The 24885-nt window shown below is 37.3% G+C and overlaps 1 protein-coding gene across 6 annotated transcripts in view; it reads right to left on the bottom strand.

The window, feature by feature from the left end:
• Positions 1-1748: 1748 nt before the first annotated feature.
• PUM2 (pumilio RNA binding family member 2) overlaps positions 1749-24885 on the bottom strand; it is a 69887-nt gene continuing 46750 nt past the window's right edge. For 2 of the 6 annotated variants that reach the window (XM_064146398.1, XM_064146393.1), the window contains exons 12-21: positions 23838-24119; positions 19027-19263; positions 12370-12637; positions 11706-11835; positions 10381-10515; positions 9998-10135; positions 8294-8419; positions 6960-7081; positions 5549-5741; positions 1749-4707 (exon numbers count right to left, since the gene is read on the bottom strand). In XM_064146398.1, coding sequence (XP_064002468.1) covers positions 4576-4707; positions 5549-5741; positions 6960-7081; positions 8294-8419; positions 9998-10135; positions 10381-10515; positions 11706-11835; positions 12370-12637; positions 19027-19263; positions 23838-24119 — 1763 coding nt within the window. In that variant the 3' untranslated portion in view covers positions 1749-4575. The remainder of the gene's footprint in view (positions 4708-5548; positions 5742-6959; positions 7082-8293; positions 8420-9997; positions 10136-10380; positions 10516-11705; positions 11836-12369; positions 12638-19026; positions 19264-23837; positions 24120-24885) is intronic. The other 4 variants (XM_064146394.1, XM_064146395.1, XM_064146396.1 and 1 more) reach the window with 3 other exon arrangements.

Raw genomic sequence — 24885 nt, 5'->3', positions numbered from 1 at the left:
ACTGGGGTTTGATTCACTTTCCTGGATAAAGAAGTTGCCTCCTCTCCATAATGTGGGCACTGCCCCATCAAGGAAAAGCCCATGTTCTGTACTGACTCTGCAGTGCCATCAGCATCCTTTCCACGTGGGAGGTGGTGACCTGGTCTTTTCATGACACCACCACTGTTTCTAACCCCTTCTTTGGGTGGAGTGAGGGAGGTCGAGGTTGCTCTGCCACACAGGAGTGCTGACACCCCAGGCTTATCCTGCAGCATCATTGAAATAGCTTCTTCCTGGGTGGCAGGATTTATATTTGCTAAGTTCTTCCAAACTTCTATCCCAATTCTGCACTGAAGCCCTTGAGGAACAAAGCAGAGCCCTGATAAGAACCAAGTTTCCTCATCCCCAAGCCAAGAGACACTTGAATTAACAGTCTTAGGGCACAGACAGTGCCTGTGAGCGTTTCTGACATTTACAACTACGGGAAGTACTTAAAACTGAAGCTCTTCAGATGGAGCCAAGCATTCCCTGTAGCACACACTCACCAAATCATTAGTGTTGCCTGTAGACTAATGAGATCTTGGGATCACATCAAGTGCTACCACACTGCATGTGGTTTTAACAAACTGATAGATACTCCTACCACCCTGCTGTGGGCTGTAGACTGGGACAGCTGAGGTGTGTGGTTTCTTCTCTTTCCTTCCTTAAGGAGAAACACAGAACAAAGCTTCATCACCATCTGCCACTCTTGGGATACAGGATCACCAGCCACCACTCTGTACAAAATTCAGCACCAGAGCATGGAAGCTGACCCAAGCATAATCATTGAGCATTCTGTAGAGTCAGCACTGTGTTTTCTCCCCAGATGCAAGACTTGTACACAATCTGCAATTTTCACAACTAGTCGCTAGGATCTTAAAATGCTTTTGAAATTATTCTCCCAGCTTTACTTCCCTCAAGAGCACAGTGAGAGTTGTTGTCACCCCATTGTTTAGTGTTCAGCATATGAGTAAATATTCTCATGGAGCAAAACTGAATGACGGATCAACCTAATTACCATGCCACTACCCAGTGAGTCACAAACATCACCTCAGATGCTTCTTCCTTAGAGCAGAGGGAGAAAAGGTGACCAAGCTGGTTTCTGGATCCCCACCAGCACTCTAAAGCATCTAGTCATAATGTTCCCGGAAACCTCAATCTTCCCCACTCTGATGAAAATATATCAGTGGATCTAGCAGGCAGCGATGGAGGCAAGAGCGTTAGGATTGCTCTGTCCATAACTCTAAGTGGCCCCTTATTTTAACACCCCAAAGCACCCACTTCCCTGCAGACAGACTGACTGCTTTGCTTCACACCTTCAGCTAAAAATGGTTCTTTGAAAAAAAATCCCCCAAATCCCAGGCAGTTACAGCAATGAGTGTAGATCCAAGGATGCTGCAGACAGCTGACATTTCAGCCCTCTCAAATGCTCAAGGGTTCATCCTGGTTCCAGTGGTGTACAATGAAATTGTCATCAGTCTGTAGGCCTTAACTATGCACTGGTAAAGACTTTTTTTTTGTAAGACAAGAGGAAGGTTTAGGTGCTGAGAATCAGCCTCTGGAAACATCAGGATCCAAATACAGGGTTTTTCAATAATAGACTGATGCCCATCAGATGTTTAGGAATGAGTTACATTTTCAGAGCTGAGCTCCACAGGGAGCAGACAAGTCATGTAACTGAGAATGTAAAGGAATGGCTGGTTTCCTACAGGAAAAAACACGAGACCAGATGTATTTCACACAGTGTTATTCACACATTTTCATTTTGATTTTTACAGTATATACATGTGAACATTACATTATTCAATATGAGCCACCTGGAGTCAAACCTAATCAAACTGGTCCATAAACAATCTATATCAAAAAGCAATACTTGAGCAAAAAGTCTAGTGGTTCTACCCAAAGCCTGAAATAGTTGAAAGGAAACCCAGTGACTTTCATTTTCCTGGATAGAATATGTGCAAAATTATTTTAGGAGAGCAAGTGGAAGATCATGTTCAAGATACTGAAAGCACTAAGGATGACAGTTACAGGACTGTTGAAATTCAACCATGGCATGAGCGCTACAGGGACAAAATACTGGGACATTACCAGCTTCTGTCTGGACATCTCCAAAAGCCTCACTTACTGTCTTACACATTGAAGGGAATGTTGCCGCTGTGGTTACAACACAGGGCATCTGTACACAGGGCAAAGATAGTCACTGAGGAGAATTCATGCATCCCAGGAAGTGGGACGAAAGTCCTCCTTTGTGTGACTATGGGAAAGACCAGGACTTCTACCCCCAAAAGGAATTTCGTGAACTGCCATACAAAAACTATTTGTCAATTAGAATTGTGCTTACTAAAAATAATTAGGTCTACTACACCACTTAGTGCAGGCACTAAATGAGACTGTAAGTAGGCCAGAACAAACTTTCCCATTTGCCTGCTGATGAGTTAATGCTGCCACGAAAAATCAAGCAGCACTCAGATGTATGCTTTAACATGATTTATGTATACCTGGTATAAAGAGCAACAGACAGAATTCCTTACAGATGTGTGCACCGCTACTGTATTCCTTCCTCATGATCAGAGCCCTACCATAACAGCCTTCTATTTGATCAACACTCAAGACATAGTTTTCAAACCACCTCGTTGATCAAAACGTCAGGTTTAAGCCACCTAAATGAACGCTTTACACAAAATACTTGCTTCAACAACATACAAAGCACTTTCTTTATCTTTCAGAAACTGAATATACAAAGTAAGCGTTTTCCAAAATATTTCCATAGGCAAAGGATTAAAAAGGATTTTAATTATACACATATGGTCACAATTCTGCCTTAAAAAGATCATTGGGAAATGTACATAAGGCCGCTTGTAAATGTACATCATCTTTATGTTACTGTTACAATGTCTTATGTCCAGAGAAAAAAATTGACAGTATCATACATATTTGCTTTACGCTGGGAGAAGGCTATTCAAAAATACAGTACTCTTCTGTACAAAAAAAATCATGCCACATTTATTAAGATGGAAGAAGCATTGGTTTCTGTGATAACCAAATATTTCAGTCCACTTCTTACTATGCTCATTATTATCCTGACTTAAAATTTGAACAGGCTGATTTCCCAAAGTGTCCATATTAACAGAATCAACAGCTATGTTATAAACAAAACATAACATTTCTCACAATAGATAAAAAGAAAGCCGGTTCAATATTTCTGAAACCATATAAAGATAGAATTTAAAAAAATCACTCTTGTTTTGCTGAAATAAATTTACATTATACAACACTATATGCCAGGGGGAGAAAAGGGAACTGGGGATATGAATATACACTAAAATGCAAATTTTTGTCCCAAAAAGGGGTAAAACAAATTACATTTACAGCATGAAGGTTTACAAATGTACATCTGTACAACCAAGGTAAGCATCACTACTAAATTAGCAAGGCTTGTAATAAACATCGAAACAAGAGATTTGTTTTCAAACTGTAAACTTACACCTATTAACTACACGTATACAATGCATATATTTATAGGAAGCAAAAAAAGCTGTCTGAATATTTAGTCAATCATGCTTAAATGTTGAGCTATCAAGTTTACTTTTCAGTGGCCCCTTTCTTCTTCATCCATAGCTTTTTTTTTTTTTTGCATCTACAGTGAGAAAGCAAAATAAAGGCTCAACACTTCCAAATCCTTACCACTCTATAGGCAAAATAAAAAAATACAAATCTCTACTCTTCCTGCATTGTAAAACTGACTGTAAAGTTAATACAGGTTTCACTCCTTTTCCACCAACGTACTTTACTGAATGGAGATACCACCATCATTTTCTCCCTCTTCCTCGTACACCAATTAAATATATAAGTATATACAGCATATTTTTTTTTGTAATACATTGCTAGAGAAAACCTCAGGGCACCGTTTAAAAAACCTGTCTCCACAGCAAGGGACGAACGCCAGGTGGCTTTTTAAGTTTCCACCCTTGCGTCGCTCCCTGCTTCGACCTGCTGTGCCATCTGTTGTCTGGATAGCGTGTTGTGAACCACCAAAACACAACTTAACTTTTCAATGTGTTAAATAATGTTTATGCAGCTGATCAATTGTAATCTGGTATAAAAGACTTCACACAAAAGGGAAAAAAAAAAATAAAGATTAATCCTATATACAACTCTATAAACCTGTTGTGCTATGATGCTGGGCAGACCTACCAGATTGCGAGCCAGTGTATTAAAAGAATACTGTACTTTTTCCCCTTAAAAACTATTTCAGTGACTTTACAAGGTAAAAATTTACAAAATATGTGACAGCTATTTTGATACAATTACATCATATACAGGCGTTCTGTGCTTTGCCAGCCATCCAATCTGATAGGTCTCCGGATCAGGGCTGGAGATATTTTTTTCTGCTTTTTTTTTTTTAAACAATTCACTCCCCAAAAATATACACAAGAATAAAAATTTTACAAATGGATGAACAAAGTCAATAAATAGATTTAAAAAAATCAGAACATTTATAGTTAAGTTGTACGTTTTGATCATTCACAATGCAATTTTTGTCTTCCATTTCTTTTACAGCATCCCATTGGGTGGTCCACCAATTGGCCCCAGATCAGCACTGTTCTTCAGGTAATACTTTTCTAGCTTGGCCAGAATGTGTTTGCCATAGGTATATTTACGCAGAGTTGTGATGTGAGGTCGAATCTGTAAGAAAAACCAGAATGGATTTACACCAGAAAGCAGCAAATAAAAGGAGAAACCTGCATTTCTTCAGTTATAAAGATGGCAGATACTACGTTTTCCTATTGTAAGTATTTTTACTAACAAGCTGGCACAAAGAGCATATGAAATTCAACTTCTGAATATATTCTGATTTACAGGAGTTCCTGAATTTAATGTTTGTATGTCATGTCCTAGACTATAGAAGTGGTTTTACTCTAGAAGGAAAGATAACTGTGCTATTTTGAAGCTAGCTAGAATGTTTTGGTGAGAAGGATTAGATCACAGGCTGTGAAAGAGAAATAATGGTGATGTCTACTTCACTCATAGGCTTGCTGAAATGTATAAGAACAAGAATCCAAACATAGATAAGGGAGTCACTCTTTGTCCAGGCTGTGGGATGCATTTCCTCTAATCTCACCTTCCCTCTCTCTGATTAATCCACCTGTTTCCTAACCCCCCAGCCAACCCTCCATTCTTCCTTGGGGAACAAGGCAACATCTGGGGTAAGGTAGGGGAGTGTGAGAAAGAAGAAGGGCAGTTTAGAGCCCCTCCTGGGGACTCAGGTTTCAGGGAGGGCTGTTGCGTTTCTGCATTACCTTTTACCTTGTATATTTCTGTATATAACTGTATATATTGTACATATCTGCTTGTATATTGTGCTAAGCTGTAAATATAAGCTTCATTCAATTTCCAGAGCTGGCTGAGTGTAGTCTGGGTGATTTTCCAAAGTGTGTGTGGGGTAACACCCAAACCACCACATCATCCTAGCAGAAAAATTACTACAGAGAATATTCTGAACCAACAAAACAAGACAGAAGTATACCTTGTGCATAATTATCTTCCTCTGAGCAGGTTCAGCCATATCAATCATCTTCTGAACAACATAGTTGGCATACTGGTCCTTCATCATGGTGTATAAGGCACTGTGAGGACCATCATTCTGGCAACAGACCTCATCAATAAGTAAAGCTCTTTCAGCACGAGAAGCGTGAGTTACACATTTTTCTACCACATTGCTGCAAAACAAACCAAATGCATACTGTGACTTAAGATGTAGCATTCTATTAAGCAGGAATTTCAAATTTATCTGAACAGTTCATGTCTTAACACCACTAAGGAGCACACTCTAAACACATTAAATCCTCATTTCCACATATTTATTCTGTAATGATTGAGGGAATTAAAGGATTATAAATCTAACTTTCTGATACTTTTTCTCCTGCAGGAGACATTTTCAGCAGGGCCTACAGTGAACATCCTGGACCTCAGGTGGCCGGTGTATTCTAGCACATCTATTTTGGTTGTAGGCCCTTTCAAGACACAACAGAGAAAGGGAGATCTGAGGCTTCTTGCATTTTGAATAAAGGCACTTTTCAGAAAGAGCTCTAAATGAGAGATCTAGGAAATCTCTGACCCTCCAGATATCTCAGAGGCTGAAAAGGCAATCAATGATTGTAAGGCTGCAAAGTGATTCTTGTCCTTTAAAAATCATGCAAGTTCCATTGAGAGGATTAAGAACAGTTCTATTTAGGCGATGAAAGATAAAACCCTCAAACTTGCCAGTTTGCTTACAATCAATTTTCAAAATAAATGCCTCCCATGATGTCACAGTGCATTTGTACTTAATGACAAGGTAAGTCTCACTAAATCATCCAAGAAGAATTCTGAGGTGTGTTTTTCTTAGCAAAAGGCACATAATCTGTATTTCAGCAAAAAACACCAAAGGATGAGTTTAAGGTTCTAATTTTAGAGTAGTTATGGACTCCTACAATAGTCTTTGAGACTTCTTAATGCATAAAAACTTTGTCAGGCTGAACCACTACTTCCAAAGCTAAGCCTTTTAATACTTGTCAATTGCTTGGCTGGATAAATAAGACAGGATTCTTGGCTTATCAACAGCGTATCAAGCAAGTTCTAAGGCAGCTTTTCACCTGGCTCTGGGGATCCTCACATGGAAACTTAGAGCCCATTCCCTATCTCTGTACATGATGAACAAAAAACACCCAGTAAATCTGTGGAATCTTTTTTCTTTTGCTACAGAACTGCATTTCCCCTTTCCCTTCCCCAGTATAGTGTAAAAATACTACTACCATTCACCTCCATAATAAGAGATAAATAAAAATAAGAGATTTCAGGAGGCAAGTTACACACCAGAAGAAACCCTATCACATCCTGTTTTGTAACACAATAAAGCCAACACTAGAACTTCAAAATAAATGAAGGCTGTGCAGTACCTTGCAAATTTGTGCTGACTCAGAGCTAGAACTTTCCCTCGTATTTCTGAAACTATTTTACTCTTGTCTTCAGGACGACCATGCTCCAGTACATGTTGAATAACATAATTTCCATATTGATCCTGAAAATAAGATGACTTCAAATTTATTTTGTGTTCATATCAGGTAATCCACACAGATGTTGGTATATTTGTGTACACTTTCACATTACTATTTGTGCACGTAAGGCAACATACAATAATGTCAACATTATAGAAACAAAGCGAGGCAAGAAATATTGCATAAGGAATTACTTCATGGACCACAGAATTTACATGCAAAATGTAAATAATCTGCAAGCCCAGCATTTTGCTAGAGTACCTTTTATCCTCTTAAAGAAAGAAGTGCTCAAAATTTAAGATTATTGTTCTTTAGCAGCTGTAGTATCTCCCTAAACCTTGGTTCCCCAAGACAGTTATGTTTTAATTAGACTTGGATGTACGAGAAATCACTGAGAAAAACTAGACTGTGACTATGCAGTAAAAGGCAGTTCTTGCCTTTTAGTGCACGGAAATTCCTAATGAACACTAAGTCCTTTCCAGCATTTTAAAATGATTAAATTTCAAGGCCATTTGTAGCAATCCTTTTGCTCCTCTGAGACCAAGACAGGAAAATTATGTTGCATAAGGTCTTTTTGCCTTCTTCTAGAAAAGATGCCCTTTTTGTGTAAGAATGTGCAACATTTCTATTTTCAACAATGTATTTGTGTTTAGACATCATCAGAAGTCACCTGAAGGACATTTGAGTGAATCAAGATAAACTGCAAAAAGGCAATCTTTGTAATAAATAAAAAGAAATCTGTGCATTTACAACTACAGTCAAGCTGCAGTCAAAAGTGTAAGAAACAGGCTTTTTGTATCTTCTTTGCTTTCCAACTTCTAAATTAATTTTCATTAAAACTATGGAAGGAAAAACAAAAAAAACCCCAAAAATCCACATCTACAAAAGTAAAAAGAGGCAAATGCATTTAAACTATTTCTTAAAGTAAGAAATAGGAACCAATCACGACAACAAAAAAAAGACTGAATCGTAGAATCAGTCAGGGTTGGAAGGGACCACAAGGATCATCTGGTTCCAACCCCCCTGCCATGGGCAGGGACACCCTAGCCTAGATCAGGCTGGCCAGAGCCTCATCCAGTCTGGCCTTAAACACCTCCAGGGATAGGGCCTCAACTGCCTCCCTGGGCAACCCATTCCAGGCTCTCACCACTCTCATGGTGAAGAATTTCCTCCTCACATCCAGTCTGAACCTACCCATTGAAAATGTGTTTGAAACTACGGGAATACACACTTACCTGCACTAGCTGCTCTGTGTGCTGATGCAGTTCTTCTAAGATTGGCAAAGTCTGCTCAGCAGTGCAATGTTCCAGAATACGCTGAATCACTCTACAACCATATGGATGAGTTGAAAGTACAAATACCTTAAAGGAAGATTGCAAACTGAAGTTAAACCAACTTAAGTTCATAGATACAGTAAGAGTATCATATTCAAAATGGAACAGAATGCATCAACTACTTTTACAAAACATTTTGCCTGCCAGTATCAGAGTTCCTTCTCCAGAAGTTGTCAGGAAAAGATGAAAACGCAGAGTTTGTGTGTCAAGGACTCCAGTTATTGTACAACTAAGAACCCAAGTTTTCATCACAACATTTTTAGCCTACTTTTCCACATGACCCTTTGTTAAGCACTGTTAACCCTTCAGCCTTTAAACTTTGCACTAGAATTTTCAAGCATTGATTACTGCGGCTGATTTTCACTAATTTCACACGCTGGCACATACAACAGGCTCCCTGGTACAGATACAGAGTTTGCAAATAGTTATGAAAAATGTTGCTTATTTCTTCTGCTTGCTTCTCCAAAAGCCAGGTTTGTGTTTTAGGGACCAGTTCAGAAGATTAAAGAATCAGTGTTGGTCAGAAATGACCACAGAACCACATCCAATTAGACACTGACCCAAACCAGGTGGAAAATATGCATACTGTTACATGACACGACTGAAGTGTGGCGTTTTTCATTTGCTATTTCAGGTTAGTTAATGTGTTTTATGTACAATCACTTGGAAGTGAGCATGGATGACCAATAAATAGAGTCAAGTTTTAGCCAAGGGGCTCTTTTTACAGTTTAGAAACTTTATCTCATCTACCCAAACACACTTTTTGATGTAAAAAGACTTGACCTTAGAAACCTTGGTATGCCATTTACTACTATGTACAACAATAATTCAGGTATTGCTGTTGTGTAAAATGGGAGAGAAAGATATTGCAGATTTTGTTAAGAAATACATTTGGCCAGTCATTAAAGTAATATTTAGTAACACAGCCAAGTTACTAAGATTTTTACAATTCTTCTCAAGACTATAAAAGTATCCATTTGTCTCAGGGTATTAAAATCTTATTTAGCTGCAGCATATTCTCAAGCCTGCGGCACAACATCAATCCTACATTAACAACTTTTCTGGAAACAAAACCCCCAACCTTAAACGAACAAATACTTCTCTCCTTCACTTAACACTACTCTATATGTAAGGAACACATTACTGTATTTCTTCAAAGTATTTCCTTAATGATGGACATATATTGGGAAACACTGAAAAAATTATTTGCAACATAATCAGCAAAACAAAATGGCAATGTTAATGAAAAATATGTGCTAGAGAACAGGTATTTTATATTACTACATGGCAAAAGTATAAAGGAAATCTGAAAATAAACCCAAACCATCACAAAACTCAAACAGAAAGCCTGGTCTCAAGTCAAACACCTCTACTAGCATTTATAATACACCCAAACAAGTCTTTCTAGAGCTCCATCTACAACAGACTAATCTTTCTACAGCACGTTAACTGTCTTTTCAACAGCTTTTCCACTTTACCATCCCTCCTTTTTTCTAGTTAAACCAGGCTGACTGCAATGTATCAAAAACTATCCTGTCTATGCAAATGACAAGATCTGCAAATCAAAGCAATCTCAAAGACAAGGAAACGAACTATTGACGCTACCTGTCCTTTGAACGCGTCGATGATGAACTGGAGTGACTGGGGTTGAACACACTCAATGCATTTTTGTACGACATGGTTTCCGTTTTGATCTTTCACACATTTCAGAACATGACCATCCAATTCTTTCACCATTTCATTCTGGAAAAAAAATAGATTATCCTTGTCTTTACTACAATTGGTTTCAATCCCCCTCAAAGCAATATCCCATTTCATCCTGTCCTGTCTTCACATTCACTAGTGGTTTACTTGTGTACCTCACCAATTTAATTGAATTTTGTAGTCCTCAGAGCATTTAATGATGGAAGGTACAATCAAATTATTAAGCAAGTAAAAAGATGGATGTAATAAAAAGAAATTAAAAAAAAGGTGTTGTTCTAACTTACAATTACCTGCTGGTCAGGTGAGATTGACTCAAGTGCTTTCTGAATAACACGACAACCATACATCTGCAGGGCTAACGGCAGAACATGACCACGAATGCGGGTTGCTAGGGCTAACTTTTGATCCAGGCTTCCAAACTAGAAGAAAATAAATACGCTGTTAGACATACTACAGCATGAAATTTCCATGCCAGAGTAAGTACTTCCATGATGTTCACTGTGTGCCTTGAATAGTTTCTCCCTTTGTATTTTTGGTATTCTAAATACATGACCTTGAAAGACAACTGAAAAGATCAAAGTAGTTTATACTTTAGTTTTATACAGTTTATGACTGTGGGAATATAAGTGCAGTATCCTACTTATTTAGACAAATTATGTAACATGAAGTAATTAGTAATTACTGTAATTCATTCAAATCAGGTTTTTTTCTCATATCTCAAATTTGTATGGGTCAGCATGTCTTACATCTTGTATACAATAAACAAACTGGTAACAGGAGGGGCTGAGGAAGGAATTTGCAACCGCTGAAGTGGCTTCTAGGACTGTTCTTACCATAAGCACTTTGAGAAATACAGAAATACCTGGGCTTTGCAGAGTAAAATCAAAATGATTTTGCACATTAGCTGTGTTAAGAGTATAATTCCACTCGTTTTTCAGCAGTAGCCAAAGCCCACACACATTATTTCCACAGTGCCACTACAAATTTCTGTGTTCCTCTTTGTTGAGCAGAGTAGAAGCCAGTGTAACCATGCTTCCAAATGCCCAGACACGTTCCTGAGATGGCACAGTACACGAAACCACACAGAAACGATCACCCGGACAGTCAGCTGGGTGGAATCAGTAATCACGCAGCATCAGAGAGAACTGTGAAACCCCACAGCTCTAGCAACCTAAAGGTTTACAGTGTTGGAGTCTCTACAACTTCTCTGGGCAACCTGTTCCAGTGTCTCACTGCCCTTGTGGTGAAGGATTTCTTCCTAATATCTAGTCTAAATCTAGGTTGTTTCGGTTTGAAACCACTACCCCTTGTCCTGTCACTATCATCTGATGAAAGCCTCTGCAAATTACGTGAAAAGATCTGCAAAACCTGAGTGTGCAGACCGTGCATTCACCAATGTATGCACCAGTGTAAAGAGAAACTGTGTGTGTTATGAAGAAAAAAAGGGAAGGGATACAGAACAAGGATATATGCACAGTGTTACAAGCTTGTGTTCTGCGGTAAAAGTCCTGTAGAATTCTGCCATGTTCTTGAGAAAAAACCCCAAATTTAATCAGATTTTACAGCATTTCATTTGCATCTCTGCTCACATACTTAGAGTTATGCTTACCTCAAAGAACTTCTGTATTACATAGTTTCCAAACACATCAGTCATCAACTGATATGCTGCTTGCAGGATCTCATTAAACACCATCTGGCGCTCAGCTGGAGTAGCTCGTTCCAGCTTTTGCTGTATAAATCTAAGTGCAAAAGGGGCAAGTTACGCTTTACATAAACGACAGGAAAACCTTTCAAATACTGTTTCAATGAGACACCTCACAGTTTTAAAGCAAGTATTCAACATTTATAAAACGTATTAAAATGAAACTAGTGACTATGCATATAAAAGGATATAGTTTAGTAAATTTAAATTAAAAAACTTTCAAAAAGATTAAAGATAAAAATAACACTAAGTACCTGATGATGTATTAATGAAAAATGGTCTTATTTTCCGGATGCCAGATATGTTGTTTTGTTTATCAACACCTTTTTTGATAACCTAGACTTTACAAGTCTAGTTATTAGGCTATTTCTACACTGAGAACTTCTACATGCATCTGAGTTTTTACTACTTCTGTAATGAAATTTCCTAGAGCAGAAAAAGGTCAGCATAAGAGCACAGACTCCAATTAACAGCATGCTTTATATTAAGATGAGTAGCAGCTCATTCAAATATTTGATGTCAATCTAACAGTACCAAAGCAGTAAAATATTAACTTTACTGTAATAATTACCTAGAACCATGCTGGTCCTGGGAAAATTCAACAATATGTCCAAGAAGGTCTCTTAGTTGAAGATTAGGGAAACGATTGTTTCTGAAATCTTCCAGCAATCGACTACGTCCAGAAGGCATAATGTCAGACCTACTGTAACGGAGACGTGAAGGAGGGAAGAGCTGGCTGGTGGAGCTAAAAAGACTGGAGGTGCTTGCTGCACTACGATACTTTGCTTCGGCTCCAGGTGCTGCAGAAATATAGCGACCACTACCATTTGTCAGTCCTCCTACAAGGAAGCAGTTCTGTCAGTAAGAGCCATAAGGAAAATAAGCGACAGCAAAACAACAAGTGTACTAGAACTACGGATACACCTTGGAGCCAAAGAAAACAACAGGGCTGTCTTTTTATTTATATTTACCTTACTACAGTTGGAGGAGTTAGATAGCTTTATCTTCCAGTAAATAAAACCATTTTCCTCATTTTTATTTTAATGCGAAGAGCACCAGGAAAAGAAATGTCATTAGAAGAACATAACAAAGCGAGTAAAGTGAGAACCCACTCAGACTTACAGAAAGTTTAAAACTGGGTGGGACTTAGCTTTACAAGAAATACTGACAAGCTTTTGTTAGTAGTCTTGAAGTTAGCCAATTGTTTCAAAATAGACCATGAAATCTGAACTACCCTTCAGTCCCTATTGAGGTACCTTTCCAACTTATAGTGCTTTGAAAGGGCATTTTTGGGGAGGCAACCATGGTACCTCTTGTCATGCTGTACCTGCTCTGCAGGATACTTGATGACTTCAGCATTGCAGGGTTTCAATTTGGTACCTCTTGTAAGCACTGAGCATGTCAAATTTCACAACAAGGTAACTAAGAATGTTCTACTTAATTTTAAAACCAAAGATATAGCAAATTAAAGTTTCCTTTAAAAACATGAGAGTCTTTCCTTGTTGTGAAAGCATTCATCATTCGCTACACTGGGTCTTTTCAACTGAATTGCCTTCCTTTGTTTAGGTCCTACTCCTTTTTGCCAGTGATGTTACCAACAGCTTCCATCATCTCACAGTCCCATGAATTTCTCCTCACACACTTCTCTCTATTCAGTTTACATCACTCTGAACTCCTCCAGTAGCCCTCTCTCCTCCACTATACAACAGGCAGCAATTATCACAGGAAGCATACAGACAAAATATCTTTCCCAACTACAGTAAGACAATTTCCACCCAGAAAACTCAACACTTATTACTTAGAAAAAACCCAACCTCCTGAAATGATTGAGTATAAATTAGAAAAGGGAAGTATTTCAGTATTTCCCTGTCTAGAAAGTGACACAATAACTGAAAACCCCTTCAGAGCCAAAGTCGGCTGAAGAAATACCTACATCTGAATTAAAAAAAAAAAGTTGCAGTATGTGTTGTTTGAATGGTGCTTTATTACAAAATTAATTAAAAAAAAGAAAAAAAGAAGAAGAAAAAATCACCTAACAGTGCCCCAGCCAAGCCTTTTGGTTCCAAGTATAGAAACACTTGGCCAGGCAACAACAGTATTACAGTGGGCTGGTAATGGCTGAATAGTCAAATTACAATACTAGAATCCAAGCTGTTAGTGCACTGCAAGACATACCAATCATCACATTTATTGTACTGTATAGGACTGTGCCCTCAAATAGAAATATTTAGAGTTTCTTTTACAATTGATTTTCAAACTTCAGTGGTAGGAATCCGTAGAAGGATTAAGGACTACTTTATGCCGTGCAATAGCTTTTTAAAACCTTTAGGTTTCCTTTTAAGTTAAAGCCTCTTAATTTTTCACAGCCATAAAAATAAATTAAAAAAAAATATATATAATTTTATTTTCCATGGACAATTGCTAATATATTGCTATATAAGAGCTGACAGAGCCATGATACTAAGACAAAAAAGAAAGAAAAGAACCCCAACATTCTGCAGGTGAAGCAGCATGCAGAATGATGCTCTACAACCATTCCTCTTGTAGGAAATGAGGGTATGTCTCATCTAGGTTGTTTACATACAGGACTTAAATCTTGGCCTCCCTGTAACACTCTAGCCACCAGAGGGCAGCAAAGCTTGTTTCAAAGGAAGTCTTGCAGGCTTCTTTCGTGTTGCAGCGCCTCTACCGCTGCACTAACCACAGGCACAATTCTGTGCCAGAAACTAATGGGATAATATTGATTATATGCTCACAAACTGCGTGCCTCTAATTAGCAAACACAATAACGGAATTGTACATGTGAATCAGGAATTGGTCCAGCTTTTCTTTCTTTTTTTAACGTGGTAACTAAGTCTTCAATGCAACTGCGAATTAAATGTGACAATTTATGCACGAATTTAAAATGGAAACTTAGTAGCTTTTAATAAAGATGCTATATATGTAGTAGAACTGCACATATACATTTCATACTCAGAATTATCGAGTCTTTCTGAATTTTAGTTTGGGAACCATCCCTTTTTAAGATGACTAACTGTGCTGCAACTGGGAGACTCCTGGCTCTAGCCTGTGAAACTACTTCACGCAATCATGTTAAGCTGGATCGTGATACAGCAAGGCTGAAAACATAGCCATTATGCCTGCAAGAACTTGTCTTGCTCCAAAAGTGCAAAGCATGCTTAACCTTGTAAAACCCTGGACACTATTAGTTAAAAAAAAAGTAACTGAATAGGTAATTAACTTTTCTTCTCATGTAACCTCTCATTACAGCAGCAGTGTTACGGCTCAGTAGCAACTTTGCAGGTTTGAAAAACAGTAAAATGCCCCAAATAAATGCACACTGTCACAGGTGCTGACTAGATGCAGACATGCTATTTTCTGAAGCACTGCATCCATTGCTTTCTCAGTTCAAAACCACCAGTGCATTACCATGGACGATACCTGCTCTCACTCATTGAATATTTTGAAATGAAATACTGAAATCTGAATTCTACTGAGCCAAATCCTCCTAGATAGCCTACAGCATCCACATGCTCTTTGAGAACTAAGGACACTTATTTTACAGATTCTAATTGCAACCTAGAAAAGTAACAGCCTAGGTCTTACAAATTATTTGGGGAATATACCCTACTGAGTGAAGTACCTAATCTAAACTGAAGTTTCAGTGCAACACTGAAGTTTTAGAAGACTGTTACCAGGCATCAGCATAGTGTGCAGTTCATTCTTCAAATAACTCAGCTATCATTCTTTGTTTTACAAATCATTTCTTTTACAAATAGCTCTGGCACAATGGGTAACATTAAGCTTTTTTACAGCTTAACTGAACCTAAGTCCCTGTGGCTATTCCACAGTGAAGAAGAGGCAGAGAGCTATAAAGTGGATATGGACCATCTACAGCAGAGCCTTACTGAGCTTCAGGGACACAAAGCATGTTCAATGATCAACTTTTCAACATGGATGGCATACTTCATGGAAAGGAGAACATGAAAAAATAATTTAAAATTAATCTAGACATCATATTTAATTTGCTATCATTAGTTGGTTAGTACTTCTTACCAAAGTATTTCTTTGAATTGATTCTAACCACGATGTAAACCAGACTTACTGCACAGTGACTGTTTTTTAAATCAATGAGCATTATTATTTTCTAGTAAAATATGCAGAAGCATAAGAACACTTTTACATTTGCTTTCTACAAAGTATTTGCTCATCTGTAAAAAAGAAGCTCCATCTCATCCTCAGCTAAAAAAAACCCCAGTCTTCATATGGGAAAATGAATTACCAGAAAAGCATATCTATGTATGCATATTTTATGAATTAATGTAAGTGCTCACTAAGCCTGGTTTACCTAAGCCCTACAGAGCAGGTACACAGCAAAGGCTATGTAAAGTTTCCCACACTGCCTTGACAAGAAGCCTTTACTCTTACCAAGAGTAACTGCATCTAAAGCTAAACCAACATCAATCTAAACTAACAACAAGATGGCTTGAAATGCACAGGAATTATCTGCAAAACCCCAGATTTAAAAAATCCTACCCTACATCAAACCCTTATGCTGCAAGGTACCAAAGCAGAGCAAACACTACCAGTTTACAAGGATTTTTGGTAACACAAGAAAAATACTTGAGCTTCCATTTTTTTTTGTCCCTGGGAGTGAAAGGGTAGTTCAAATTCATGACCTTACTTCTCCAACCGATTATGGTATAGAAGCAATTACAGACAACTGACAAATCCCTTCAAATACAGGAAAACTGATACTAGAAAGTAATTAGCACATTCCCGGTTTAGGATGTTGGAAAAGCAGTGGTGAGAAGAGATAAAACCAGTAATATATCAGAAATTTCTTGCAAGAGGGAAATTGGTCTATTTAGCTACAAATTACAGTGGTGTCTGACAAAGGGGTTATAAAATCATGCACCCTTTCCCAGTATTGTGCTCTAGTATTGTGGTGGCTGAAACAGGAGCAACCCAGTTTGATGTCCATATAAAATCATAGTTATGCTTAGCTGGACCTGTTGATATAAGCAGGGAGGATAAGTTTTGAAAGTGGAGGGAGAGCTGCATTTGACAGGCATTATCAGAGTATCAAATGGAAACTGCATGCAGACATGAACTTACAATGTTGTTCTACTCTGAAAAGTGACTACATGATAATCATATCCTTCTTAAAGATATCCACTTTGACAGAATTTCAGGTTTACTTCTCATTTGGTGAGAAAGTTTTGCCTTTTTAGTTTTTATATGATACCGCAAAAAATCAAATACTTCCAAGAATGGTTGTTGAACACACCAGAATAAATTTAAGAGGATAATTAACTGCAGAAAGTCTTGAACTTTGTGCAGTGGTGCACCTTGGATGTCACTCCACAAAGATAACTCAAGGTAGAGTGCAGATGTTAAAAAGGTAAATAATAAATAAATAAAACCCACACCAAACCCCCAAACACTAAGTTTTTGTGAAAGCAAAAATCTAAGATTTCAATTTCCAAATTTCAGATTGATTTGGTAAGGTAACGAGAAGTTTACCATAATCAAGCTCCACTTCATTTGGAAGATGAAGAGGCAGTACATATGGAAACCAACAAGGTTGAGTCAATTTTCAGAGTACAACTGAACATTCTGGCCTTTACACACTGATCTAGTACACAACTTTAACAAACTATTATGTTTTAGTTCACACTGCCAAACAGCCCAAAATGCATTAAAAATCAGTATTTGTCTGCTGACAGAGATGACTCTCTATATTGCTCACAGCTTATTTTCTCAGAACTAAGAAAAAAAAGGTCTTTTTAACATTTATCAAATGTGAAACAACACAAAACTTCAAATGTTTTGAATTTTAGATAATGCCTTCCAAAATTTGGTTTATAGTTTTCAGTAATATGAAAACTATTGTTGAGAGTACTTTGGTAAGAAAGAAAGACAAAGATTTCCATGATAACCCCATTGTCAGATGTTCAGAACTTTCTCAAAAGCCTCCATTTGGGCTGAAACTTTCCATGCTTGGTCTCAGCCCAAAGGTGCACTTTGTAGACCTGAAAAAGGAAAAAAGGTAAGTAAAAAAAAATAAGACGTGCTGAAATATCCCCATGCCCAGTTTTACTTCGGGTATTCAGCACTTAACCGTGAAGGGGATACTGAACTGTAAATATAATATATTAAAATTACTTTTAACCTTGTCAAACAAATCACACACACATCTTTCAGTTACAGGGTTATTGTGGTAGACTCTTTTAGACATTTTTTTTCATGTTTTACTCACGCTAACTTATGCACAGGGGATTATGTTGCCTATTTCATGCACAAAACTGTTCACTGAATAGTTACTGAAGCAACAGGCAACTCAGTCTTGAATTTAACATCTAGCTTCACTTAATGATTTTTGCATCCAAATTAAATGACCACAAACATATGCAGGGAAAACCATGAAAATTTATCAAGTAGCCTCAGGTTAGAGGCATTGTTTTTTAAACATAGTGTAGGCTCTGGTGGGTTTCTTTATATTTTTACATATTATTTTACCTTTTTTTTTTTAAAGGGTGAGCTCTGACATCATCTAAATAGCTAAAAAAATTTTTGATGGATTACCATCATCATTCCTAATAAAAATCTGATAAAAGAGAGTCCCCACTGACTCTACTTTCCCAAATGCATTTTCTTTATATCCACCAGCCTGGTGATAAGCTGTTGTCTTCTTGGCAAAGCATCTGGGTCATGATGTAGGAGGCTCACTGATTTTTTTTTAAAAAAATTACCTTTCAGTGCATTTTGCATTGAGAGCTTTGCTCATTTTTATATTTTATCATGGAATGCAACAGTAATAAAACTCATTTCACTTTTAAATATATTATGATCTTAAAATGTCCTTATGGCAGCAATACACAGACGCAGAAACCAAAAGAATGCACCTTTGCTTGTCATACTGTTGAAGCATAATCAAAAATGGACCAGTAAGTCTTACTGGGCTCTACTGGGCTTCTGCAAGGGAGGAAAAATCAGTTTTTGGCCTGATACTGCAAAAAGCTGAATGCCCTCCACTGTCAAATCAACGAGCATTTGAACACGCTCTTCAACTTTCAGGAATGGCCCCTCTTCATCACAAAATTGTTTAACAGCAAAGGTAATGTGACATCTCTTATGCAACATATATTTTACACATAGAAATACATACACACATACAAACAAAAAGTGTTTTTTTGGTTTTTTTTTGTTTTGTTTTTGTTTTTACCTAAATGCAAACTGGATGAGGATCCATGTGATGAAAGTGATGGCGGTGGCGTAAGTGAATGTCCTGGCGTTTGGCTTGGCAGAGGCATGCCTATTGGACTTGGAGAGGAGGAAAATCCCAGACTATTGTAAAATGGCTGCCCTATGGGTGCTAGGCTGCTACTAGATCTTTTGTACAAGTCAGAGCTAGTAGATAGAGAATCTCTCCTTGTGGCACTACTACTTGCAGAACTGCCAACTGAAGAAGAAATAAAAAGACCCTAATTACACAGTGTCAACTGAATAAAACCTATCCCCAACTACAGCTGGGCAATAACAGATGCGATCACAACAATTACAGCAATCGTTATGACAAAGACAATTACTGTGATAACCACACATGCTTTTCAGTAAACCTAAGTGGGGTATAAACATACCACTGATAAATTTCACTAACGTCCATGTCTTTCAACATTTCATTCTAGAGTTCTCACAGTAATATTCAGTACTGTTTTAACTGCCTGGCTTCAGGCTTTGGATAACTATGGAATTTATGAGATTAGATTACACTGTCACTTCACAGAATGATTCTACAAATATTCCCACTAGAGTCTTTGATAAAATTTGTTCCACCATAAATTATTTTGTCAGACAACAATAATTGATTTCAAAAAAATGGCTAGATACAACGGGCTGTTCTTGTTTAAGGGCTCAGAATATAATCTACATTGTTGTTCAGCAGTTTCTGAACTTTCTTGTTTGTGAACCCTGCACCTGTAGAAAAAAAAATGACTACTTAAAGTTCCCTATGAGAATTGCGGTTCTCAAGCGTTTTGAAAGGATATTATAAAGAGGGAATAGGCTAAGAAGAAGATGAGAAGCAGAGCAGAGAGAGGAAAAGTAAGGTGAGAAACTGAAAATGTAATTTTACTGCTTGCAGTATTTCTCAAAGTCAAATTAGACTAGAAGCTTTGGAAAACAGTGTATTAGTGAAGGATTGGTTATCCTGCACAGCATCATTCGACAGGGTGATGAACAGTCTAGGATAAATTAGGAGAACAATAGAAGACTTTTAGAAATATTAAATTCTAGCAGCTGTTGCATATTAGTGAAATACTAAACTAGAGCACCTATTTTAAATAGTGGAAAACTATTACAGTCATTAATAAAACAAAGATTATGTTAAGCTCAATTTGGGAAACAGTTCCACTTCAACTTAAAAGGGAAAAGGCCAGAATTTGTACTTCCATAACCTTTACTCTTGTCAGGTACCACCCTGATAAAGCTGGCCCAAAAGAAAGGTCCTGTGATACTTCTCATTTTAAGGTACCAATTTGTTTTCTTAGAACATTATCAACTGGGCTAATAATTTTCATGGCAGATACGTGCTTGGATCAATTTTTTCAAAGATGTTCTGCCCAAACAATGCTGCCATTTCAGAAAAACAGACATGGAACGATGTTTTGTCCTTAACAAAATAATCCAACTACATCTTATTTGAGAAGTTAATGCTTTCTTGCACTCAGAGCAATATGATATCAAGATGAGATCTTCATTTTCATGCTCTTTCGTTGAGTTACAAGTCTTAGCAAGATCAACGTTCATGAAGTTCAGCACAGATCTGCTACAGACTCATAGCTGAAAACTTAAGCTCCTGTCCAGACACAGAACATCCAAAGAGGGCGATAAAGGTTCTCCCTGAAATTGAGCTTCTAGGCATCTGAGTGCCATGCCAAAAATGGGCTCCAAAACTGATGTCCAAGATCGCACCTTGTGATCAGCAGGCCCATCAGGCAGTGTGGGAAAGGAGTTTTCTAATTCAAATGCAGAGGAGATAAAATCCAAACACAAGATATAGACGAAGGAAAAAGAGAAAAATAAAGCAAACCAAAACCAGGAAAGAAAGGCCAGACAAAGGAGTCAAAAAGGAAAAGCATTTTCAAAACAAGTGGGACTGAGGATGGAAGGAAAGTAGATCTGAAGAAAAGTTAGGCTGTAGAAGGTGTATGTAACTGTGGAGCAAAAGTACTGGAATAGTAAGCTGATGATGGGAACATTACACAATACAAGCAGAAACAGAAACATATTTGGGAAGGGGAGGAAAAGTAGGAGATAAATGTTGCCTGGAAACTGGGAAGGAAGACATACTAGAGGAGAAGCTAGAAGGGAAAGATTCTGGACTAACTAGGTAAGGAGATTGAGAAAAAGAAATCAAAAGAAGCAAATTGAGTCAACAGTTGAAAGAAACCTGAAATTTTGAGTCTAGCTCTGCAAGTTCTGGCTCATCTAGAGAACCATGTGAATGTTAATGCAGTACTACATGATGGATTGCTCTTTTTCCAACCATGAAAAAAGCTAACCAAACCAGCTTTCTTTCAAGGTTTCTTACTCAGATAAATTACTGCAGCTTAACAAGTTACCATGATCCATCTGAGCTGCATTTTCACTCACACACAAGTAGAGCTCACAAGACAGAAGATATTTGAATTTGCTTAGTATCCCTCTCCATCGCTAAGATAATGCAATTACACACATTACAAGCCATGAGTAGGCACCTTGAAAGCCACTGTAGTTGATGTTATTCTTAGCTACTTATTAAGCTGCAGTAACTTATAATGTACACAAACCATTAAAATGGAGTATAAATAACTTTAACATACAAGAGCACTGATTGTAGAGCCATTTATCTTATGCTTGCCTACATCTGCCCTTAATTTGTTGTTCAGTCATTCAGCTAGAATATGCTCACCTTTGCATTTTTTGCAGAGCTATTTTTTTCCCCTGCAACAACTGAAAACATAAGGGCAAGATCTGTTAGTCTGGCTATGTTTTAACTGAAATTCAACCTTTACAACACACTGAGGGGAGTTCTTAAGTCAAAACTTTGGCAGATAAAAAAATAAAGCTTGGTTTCAATTTGCCTCAACACCATTTGCAGAATTTATTCTCTGTGTAAATCAATTCATATATAGATACAGCTCAGGAGCTCTTTTGAAAAAAAATAATCAGGAAGTATTTTTTAAGTGGCTATTATGGCAAGTACAACTTATACTTGGGAGAAGGGCACTTCCAATTTACTTTATTCCAATAAGCACCTTTCATCAGCATTTCTCCAACTGCAAAAGCACAGGCTTCCTACTTCTCAGTGGAAACTACCATGCTAATTACATAACCTAGGATATAGCTGCAATATTTCAGCATATGCTGTCTATATTGAAGGCTTTGTACAAAGCTCTGGAACTGACCTTTGCTGGGAGAAAAAGGCTTAATCTCCTGTGCCTGGAAGAACTATGCTGAATATTCTTAAGTAGATACGCAACTAAAACGTTTATTGTGTGGACATCCTTGTGATAATGCTGGAAAAATACTTTTTTGACTTAAAACTACTCTAACTAGACACTTAAAATCAGTGCATTGCATTAAATATGCAGATATCATCACTGGCTGTCAATGAAATGTTAGAGCGAAACATAGCTGCTCATAACTCACTGAAATCCTACAAGAAGCTCAGGACAAATTATATTACAAAATACAGCACCTGGATAGCACAATTACTTTGTTAAGGTTTATCTGTTGTGATACTATGAAAAACTGGAACTCCTACACAACTGAGTAGCCTTTAATTTTACTTCCCCCCCCCCCTTCCAAATTAAAGATGGTATGTTTACAGTTTCCTGCTACACTCTTTAAAAATCAGATATTCGAGTGCATTAGCATAAAAATTCCTAGCATTAGTTTTGTTAATGTAAATAATTTTTCAGATTATTTTATGAAAAACAACTGGGTTGCTACGCAGTGTATCTGATATCACTATTCACCTCCACCTTGTTAACAATTAACAGGTATCATGTTTTAACACTGAAGGATGCGATTTTTCCTTGATTTTCCATGTATTATTCTATCTTGTAATAATCTTCCCTTTTTACTTTATTTTTTTTTTTTATTTCCCTTGGGGCATTCAATTTTGCAAACACCCCTAGAGTACATATACTTCACCAATTTCTACCTATCTGCAGATAAATGAGATTATAAATATGCTCAATTGTAGTAATAATAATAATAATAATATAGATGTTCATAGCTAAAGGAAATATTATTTATAAAATACATTTTCCTTGCTTCTCTAATACTGGCTCTGAAATAAGAAAACCTGCCTTACATGTTTAAAAACTGTGTCATTAATTTCTGCTATAGAGCAGAAACATGATGGCAAGTTTTAGGTTTTTAATACGACTAGGTTGATCATATTTAGGAGCATCTGTTCAACAAATTTAAAGGCCCAAACTTGCACATAAGTATTTAGTCTTAACTTTGGTATTAAGTTCTAATGTTTTACAAATCCTGGTAAACATGTTACAAAACCAAGCAATTCAATTCAATAACAACTCAAATTTATGAAGTCATAAGCTATTTACTTTTTTTTTTTAAACCAGGAATTTTCCTGACGTAAAAATTACAACAAAAGAATGAATGTGTCAAATGTCATCAATTGTTATTTTAAACAGAGAATGGAGACCTCCTTGAAATTAAGTTTTAAAAAAGCTTACGGAAAAACTAATAAGTTTCTGGGGCAGAATACAGTGCTCAATATGGAAAAGTGTTTTGCAAATATCTATGACTATAAGATATTCCTTAAAAAAAAATGCACCTTTTATACACAGCCCAAGTGAATTTTGAACATTTTCTCCCCTGTAACAGTGTGTTTTAAACTTGAGTAACCTATCTTTGTATTCTTTTTAGAAATGCATGTGTATAAAATATGTCTGGATACAGGTACATTTCTTTGGATTAACACAGAAGTCTCACAATTTCCTCACTATATTAAGAACCTACCTGATGAGCCAAATCCACCAAGTGCAGAGCCGATAGCTGCTCCTAAAGAGCTGCTACTTCCAAAGCCAAGAGATGTGCTTCCTGGTTGGCCAGGACCATGTGAAAAAAGGGAACTGCTCTGGGAGTTATTGGTCAAAGAGTTACTGCCATAAAATGAATTGGATTGTAGGCTACTATTTGTTTGCTGTTGCTGTTGCTGTGGCTGGGCACCAAGTGGCCGAAATAGACCGTTCGTGGCTCCCGCGAGATTGTTTGCTGTTCCTCCAGCTGAAGCAGCTGCAGCTGTAAAACACATGTTTTCAATCATAATTACTCTCTCAAACATTTCTGACTGAAAACTGACTATTCAGACCTAAATTGTATTTTCTTCAAGCAGAAATTCACATATTAAAGGACTGTAAGAGTCTTTATAGCATTACACATTCTTAATTACCTGAGGAAAAAAAAATGCAGACAGCATCTGCTATAGGCTAATCAAGGCCATAGAACCATTCATGTAACTGAGGGAATTTTCAGTAAGTTCAAGGAAGACATTACTGCAATGTACTTTTATATCCAAAGTTGCAGTAGCAGAGTTGCACCTAAGAGTCATTCAAAGACATCCTTGGCTACTAATGTCAAGCAAGTTACGCATAGGGAAGGAAGCCTGCAGATTAATTAAAAATCTGATTTTTGACTAGATTAACTTAATTAATCTAGCAATGGTAATTTGAGTTTTAAATTTAACAAATGCAATAAATATATAGTGACTCAATATAGAAGTACCAGACCACTGCTAAATAGGGAAAAAGAAAACTATAGGTGTTTGATATAACTAATACTCCTCTTCTGCTGTCCATGCTACAGTTTTCTTGCTTTCCACACATCTTTCAGGAAAAAATACTTTCAGGAGGAAAGCACAGCAAGGCCCCAGAGCACTCCATCTTCTGCCAGGCTGAAGCAGTGAAATGATGCTTTCTAGAGGACAACGTTTAGGGGACTGATGAGAAGTGCATGTTACATGCATGGGGAGGGGAAAGGGGAAAATGTTCCTATCTGACAAGCAACA

Source organism: Pogoniulus pusillus, chromosome 7, assembly GCF_015220805.1.
Source record: "Pogoniulus pusillus isolate bPogPus1 chromosome 7, bPogPus1.pri, whole genome shotgun sequence".
Lineage (NCBI taxonomy): Eukaryota > Metazoa > Chordata > Aves > Piciformes > Lybiidae > Pogoniulus > Pogoniulus pusillus.
The sequence above is the reverse complement of the archived record's forward strand: the minus strand, read 5'-3'. Positions and strand labels throughout refer to the sequence as shown.